At 63.0% G+C, this 6987-nt stretch overlaps 1 protein-coding gene across 1 annotated transcript; it reads left to right on the top strand.

Moving 5' to 3' along the window:
- Window positions 1–2428: 2428 nt before the first annotated feature.
- On the top strand, window positions 2429–6399 carry PNMA8B (PNMA family member 8B). The gene has a single exon (XM_045845063.1). It carries the CDS (start codon window positions 2813–2815, stop codon window positions 4652–4654), a length of 1842 nt encoding a protein of 613 aa, XP_045701019.1. The 5' UTR covers window positions 2429–2812; the 3' UTR covers window positions 4655–6399.
- The last annotated feature ends 588 nt before the right edge of the window (window positions 6400–6987 follow it).

Here is a 6987-nt window from a genome sequence, read left to right as displayed (position 1 = left end):
TCCCCAGATCACGTTGCAGGCCTCCCCTGGGAGGTCAAACTGCTTCCAACAGGAGCTCCTGAGATGCACTTTGGGGAGAGGGACTTGCCTCTGTACCTGGAGGTGCCGGGTGCTGTCTGGGGCTGTCCCCTCCATAGTCTGCAGCCCACCATGTCACACTGTCCCGTCCGCCAGTGAGAATGAAACCTTAGTCGAGGTAACACTCAGGGAAGGGCACTGCTCAACACCTGCATGCACCACCTCCCGAATCCTCAGCATCTCAGAATAAAGTGGGGACACTGAGGCAGGGGGGACACGTGACTTGCTTGGTTAGTGGCTGCTGGTGAGACCACAGGGCTGCCAGGTAGAAAAAGGCCTGTGCTCTGAACCAACTTTTGTAAAGAGTGCCTCTTGTGTTCCCCAGTTCCCCAAGTGGTTACAAGGAGTCGACCTGTGACCCAGCAATTCCCCTCCCAGGTGTTTCCCATGAGAAACGCAACCACGCGCCCACACAGACACTTGGACGTGAGTGTTGACTGCAGCATTGCCCACAGTCGCCAAAATGTGGAGGCCACGCAAATGTCCACCCCATGCTGACTGGGCAGAGCAAATGCCATGTGTTCACACAGTGGGATACCATTTGGCCATACGAAGGAATGAAGCCGTGACCCAATGTGGATGAGCCTCGAAAACATTGTGTCGAGTGAAAGAAGCCAGACACAGACTCACCACGCAGCGCAGGCTCCCGCCCACAGGAGATCTCCAGAACAGACGAATGCAGTCAGAGCAGAGATCAGTGGTTGCCAGAAGCTGGGGGGAGAGCTGGAGAACGATTGATCGCTAAGGAGTGTGTATGTTTCTTTTCTTTTTTCTTTTTTTTTTTTGAGCAATGGAAATGTTCTAAAATTGATTGTGATGATGGTTGCACAACTCTCGGAATGCACTAACGCCTTCGAGGTGCACACTTCTGGTGGGTGAATTATGTGGTATGTGTCTTCTCCCAGCCCCTTACCCGTGTTCATCCTCCCCAGAAAAATGCCAGCTTCTCTTCCCCTCCCCCGTTATTGGCTTTTCCAGTCTTGCTGGGTTATAAATAACACAATGATAAATACAATAATGCTGAACATGTCTACACCCCCCGCCCCCCCCCAATGAGTTCCTTGGGATAAATTCCCAGTGGTCGCCTGTGGCTGCCAAGCCTTCAGACAAGACAGCTCCAAAGGGACCCATCTTGAAAACCAGAATGTTCAATATCTCATTAATCATTGTTTGACGCCAATGACAAGCACAAAGGATAACGATTTGTCTGTTTGGTGATAAATGACGTCTATTCTTAAATTTTATTTCACCCGTTTCTGTTTGTTTACCGACAGCGGCCCAGGTAAATGTCACATTGCGCCTGCGCCTGGCGTTTGGGGCCCGGGTTACATTTCTGGGGGGCGACGCTGCTCTAGGGAGAAGGTAACATCTGCTTGGGGACCAGGAGGGGGACAGGAGAAGAGAAAAACAGGGAAAATGGGGACGGCGGGAGGGGCTGGTAGAAGGGTGAGCAGACATTCGCTTTGCCCATTGGCCCAGTTGCCATGGTAACCTTGCAATAATCTGTTCCTACATTTCCACCAAAAAAAAAAAAAAGGCTCTAAGTGTTTGCTTATCTATCTACCTATCTATCTGTTTAACACGTGTTTACGTAACGATGAGTTCTCAAAGGACTGACGGGGCACCAGCTGCGAGCCAACCTCTCTTCCAAGTGCTTTCCCGCGTCATCCCCTCCAACCCCCCAAGAGCCCCAGGAGGCAGGGTCAGCGGTTATGGCCATTTTCACAAAGAACACCGAGCTTTCGAGAAGCTCGGGAACTTTCTCAGGGTCTGAGCAGGGGGACGCCGTAGAGACGGAAACCCCCCAGTTGGACTGCAGCGCCGGGTGTCCGTGGGGTGGGAGGGCGCAGGGGCAGAGGAGTGCGCGTTCCCGCGTCCCGGCCGGCGGGCCCAGGCCTGGGACACGCTTTCTTGTGGAATCCGTGTCTGACCTCCCTGATGACCGCGCACCAACACACGCCGTGTACACAACCAGGTTAACCGCACGTGCATCGAGTGGGTCCGCGCCTCACGGGCGAGACCAGTGTACCCCTCCCGAAGCCTCTTTCCACTGAGGGACGACCGTGAACTCTGAACCCGAGAGCCAGTCCCGGCGCCACGGTGCGAGGCCGGAGCCCCCGGGTTTGGGTCTCTATGTCCTCCTCCCCCTGCGGATTCGTCCTATAGGGGCCTCATCACTGAAGATGGTGCCGCCAACGCGCACATCCTCCTTTAGCCGGACCCTTTAAGAGGGGGTCCCCAGAACCCAGCTGCGGACAGCCGTGTTGCCATGGAGACCGGGCCCGGCTCTCGGAGGGGCCAGCCCGTGTGCGCAGGCGCAGGACCGAGCAGCGGAGACGCAGCGGAACTGCTGAGACAGGAGCGGAGGGTGCGCGCCTAGACGCGGCGAGAGCCGGCCCCTGGCAGCTGCCCTGTCTGCGCAGCTCCCGGTGCCACAGCGCCACCCTACCCTGCACCTGCCCGGGCGCTGCGTCACTCAGGCCTGGGACAGAAGGGCGGAGCGGCGGGGCCGGCTGCATCCCTGGGGCCTGACGCGTAAGCCCCCTGCGAATTGTCCGACAGCTCTGGGGAGGGGACCTTGAGAAAGGCCGCTGCGTCAGCCGGCCAGTGGCTGCAGGAGCCCCAGGCCCGCGCCCGCAGCTCGGCCACATTCACCTGAACCTGAACTCCAAGCCCTGCGGCGCTGCTCCCGGGTGGGATTTGCACTGCGCGATCAGCGCCAGCGAGCGGCACCATGGCCTTGAGCCTTTTGCAGGACTGGTGCAGCGGGCTGGACGTGGACGTGCACAGGGCCCTGCTAGTCACCGGCATCCCCGAGGGCCTGGAGCAGGCGGCCATCGAAGCCGTGCTGCGGCCGGCCTTCCTGCCCCTGGGCACGTTCAGGCTTCGGAACACGAGGGCCATGAGGGACGAAAAGGCCAAGGCCGCCCTGGTGGAGTTCTCGGAGGACATCGATCACTCCGCCATCCCCAGGGAGATCCCTGGCAGGGAAGGCTTCTGGAGGGTTCTGTGTAAGGACCGCGCAGAGGACACGAGAGTCCTGAGGCAGATGAAGCGCTTGCTGCTGGACGAGAGGGCCCCTGAGGACACGCCCACCCCTCCCACCTCCGAGACGGAGGCCCAGGGGTCGGAGCTGGCCGGCCCCCCTCCTGGTGCAGCCGGCAGGGCCAGGAGGGGCCGTCGGAGTCGCAGAAGCAGAGCCAGAGGCAACAGGCTGGCCCAGAAGGGCAAGAAGAGAGGCCGAGGAGGGCGGCCGTTCGCCTCCGCCAGGCGTGGGTCGGAGGGCTCCTCCTCCGACAGCCTGGGCATCGTGATCGAGGAGATAGACGAGGAGGACCTGAGCGGGGTGGAGGACCAGAGGGCGCTGTACACCACGCTGCAGACCGCCGCCAGGGAGCTCGTGAAGAAGTGGGCCCTCCAGGGCGACGCCGAGGGCGGAGAGGGTGCCCGCGAGTTCCTGGCTCTGGTGACGGTGACGGACAAAGCCAAGAAGGAGGAGATGGACAAGGAAACCCCAGGGGCTGAGTCCATCAGCCTGAACATCGAAGACCTGAGCGGGGTCCCCGACTTAGTGGCCCTGCTGGCCGTGCGAGACACTTCCGACGAGGAGCCCGCAGACAGCGACGCCTCTGCCAGCGACTGGCAGGAAAGGGAGGACCCAGAGCAAGAAGGGGACAGCCCCGAGTTTGTGGCCATTGTGGCGTACACAGACCCCTCGGACCCCTCCGCCCGGGAGGAGATGCTGAAAATCGCTTCCGTGATCGAGTCGCTGGGCTGGAGCGACAAGAAAGACAAAAAAGATGCGCTTCCCGAGGTCCTGGCTGTCATGTCCAAGGACACTTCCGGAACACGCGTGATGGTGGAGGAGGCGGGACGCCAGGTGGACGCCATGGTCCTCAGGAAGGCCAAGGACGACGGCAACCTTCTGGAATGCATTTCCGCCCTGGCTGAGCCGGAGACCCTCCCCAAGGGGAAGAAGGCTCCCCCGGGCCTTCTGGGCGGCTGGGGCGAGGACGGGGACGACGAGGTGGGCCTCCTGGAGCTGGTGGCGCTCCTGGCCGCCCAGGACATGGCGGAGGTGATGAAGGAGGAGAAGGAAGAGGCCTGGGAAGGTGGGAAGTGCAAATACCACAAGGGCGGCCTGGGGGAGGTCCTGGCGCTCCTGGCGGCGCGGAAGGACCGGGAGTCGGAGGAGCAGTCGGAGGGGGCTTCGGACGGAGGCTCCGAGGAGGCGTCCGAGGACACGGACAGCGAGGAATCGGGGCCTGAGGGCCGCGCGTCCAGGAAGCCCCGGGCCAAGCGAGCCCGCACGGCTTCCAAGGTCCTGGGTCAGGCGGGCGCCCCCTCCGGGTCCCGCAGAACCCGACGGGGAGGCCGAGGCCGCGGCGGGCGGGCCATCACTCCCGAGAAGAAAGCTAAGGATGAGGCGGCGGGCGACAAGAAGAAGAAGGGGCGCGCGGGCGCGGGAGCCCGCGCCAAGGCCGGCGAGGCCAAGGGGCAGCCACCTACCGGCTCCAAGTCCGCGCGGGGGAAGAAGGCTCGTAGGGGAGGGAGGCCGCCCCCCAAGTGCCACTAGTGGCTCCCAGAGACAGCGAGGCTGTGGCGGGCGATGTGCGCCCCCCGCCCCGCGCTCCCTCCGCCCTCCCTGCAGCAGAGGCCCGTCTGCCGCTTAACCGTGTGCTCCGCGCTCCGCGGTGCGCCAGGCGCGCACTGCGGGCCTCATCCTTGCCTTCCAGTCCCTCCTTTGCAGGTGGCGCGAGCGATCCTGATGGAAGAAGGAGAGAGAAACGAGCACCCCTGGAGGCAGTCGCCCCAAGTGATGGGACCGTGTCTCAAAGGGCACCGAGCGGGCGTGGCTTTGGGCGGCCCCCACTTAGCGGGGGCAGGGGGTGAGTGTGTCCCTGGACGCGAGCAGCTGGGGAGGCCAGCGGTGCCAGTGAGTTCTTTCTGGCTCTTCGTGGGGCCCCGAAGGTTCCAGACCCACGCTTCTGGCCAGCGTCTGTAGGCCCCCACCAATCGGATGGGGCCGGGGGTCTGTGATGGAGGCTTGGCCACTAGCTCGCCAGTGCGTGTCAGGGTGAAGCTGAGCTCCCGGCGGGTGGGGGGGGGGCGGAAATGATTCCAGAAAGACAGCCTGAGGCAGAGGGGGCGGCTCCTCTGGGAGGGGGGCGGAGAGAGAGAAGAGGTGGGGGAGGCATGGGGACAGGTTATCAGGAGCTGGAGAGGAGGAGGAGGAGGAGGAGGAAGGAGACAGGGACGACGCACTAGGCCTGCCCACCTCTGGTGCAGCTGCTGCAGATGAATTAGCTCCTCAAGGCCAAGGCCACCTGCTGGAGTCCATAGGCTGAATCTGTCACTCAGATTGCACAGTGATTTCCAAAAATCCTAATTATTTGCCAACATTTTCAGTCAGAGCAACCCACATTTATGTCACTGGCCTCTCTGCAGTGCCCGGCAGCGTCCCTCACCCAGGCATGCGGCTCTCCCCTCCCTCCCTCCAGCCGCCGCCCCCTCCCTTGGGCTGATCAGTCCCTCAGTGCCGGCTCGCAGCCCCTAAAATGATAGGGTCTCCCAGTTCACCGTCTGAGTGAATTAAATGCCAGAGGGGACCCTGAGGGCGCACCTGAGGGGTGGGGGCTGGTCCCAGCAGCGTAGGAGCTGACCAGGGTCCCGAGTTTAGAGCGGAGGAAATGTGCCCCAGGGGGAGCTGCGGTCAGCCTTCCAGGCGCCCCTCCCCCGCCCACCTACGCCCCCTCGCGGTCAGGGTCAGCACCTGCGCCCCAAGTGCCGCTGCTCTTGTGTGGTGTCGTGTCCCTGTGCTGACCTCCGCTTCAGCCCTCTCTGCCCACCTCAGTGTTTCCCCTCAGTATCGCTGGACGCCCCTCCAAGTCCTCTGGTCCCGGGCTGTGTCCGTGTCCCAGTTCCCAGCCCTATGAGGTGCCCAGCCCATCACATCAGGGGGGTCCTCCCTACAGGCCTTGAGGAAGGCATGGGGGGGGCTGGGCATGTCCCCACAGCACCACCAGACTGTCCCAGGCCCACTCGGACACCCAGGTGCAGACGCAGACTCGGGAGCTGCTTGGAAGGGGGGGCACCGCTGGACCGCAGGGGCCTCCCTGGGGCAGAGACAGGGCTATTCGGGTCAGGTCAGGGTGGGCGCGGGGCTGGGGAGGAAGCCCCGTCTCCCTGCTGTCTGACCGGCTTCAGGGCCTGGGCCTGGGCTGAGCAGCTCCCTGAGGGGAGGTGTCCATGCCAGGGAGGCCCCCACGTGTGACTACCTTCTCCCTGCAGCATTTAGGCCCGTCTCCTTGTGCACCATCGCTGGGGTTCCTCAGTAAAGTGAATTCTGTGTCTGGCCTGGTCTCTCTGTGCTGTGGGCCATGGGGGAGGGGTGGGCCAGCCATGGGCCACAGGTGTCCCACCTGTCCCTGCTGAGGTTCAGGCAAGACACCTTGGGGCTGTGCTGACAATGACTGACACCCAGTGTCCCTTCTGCTTCAGTGACTGGGCCCCTACCTCGCCCCCTGGCCTAACCTACCCACTTAAGTTCTGCCACGCCCTAGCTTCTACCTGCCCTGCTCCCGGCCTCCCCCCTCCAAGGCCAGCCTCAGCCGTCCCTGGCCCTGTCCCTTGCCAGACCTCAGCCCTTCACCATCTTTAGGTCTCTGCCACCGAGCTCCCTTTGCTGGCCCCACTCAGCCACATGTTCTGGGGCCCCAGCCCTCACCCCTCATCCTGGCTCCTAGCGCCCCTCCCTGCCCAAGACCGGGGCTGGGTCTCAGCCCCTTTCTCTAGCCCTCAGGTCAGCCTCTGCCCAGCCGCACCTCACCCAGTCCAGCTCCCTCCCCCGACCTCACTCAGGGCCCCACTCTGAGCGCACTGGCGCTGCCCCGGCGCCGAGCTGGACCC

Source organism: Phyllostomus hastatus, unplaced genomic scaffold (assembly GCF_019186645.2).
Source record: "Phyllostomus hastatus isolate PE091 unplaced genomic scaffold, TTU_PhHast_1.1 phas_contig_468, whole genome shotgun sequence".
Lineage (NCBI taxonomy): Eukaryota > Metazoa > Chordata > Mammalia > Chiroptera > Phyllostomidae > Phyllostomus > Phyllostomus hastatus.
The sequence above is the reverse complement of the archived record's forward strand: the minus strand, read 5'-3'. Positions and strand labels throughout refer to the sequence as shown.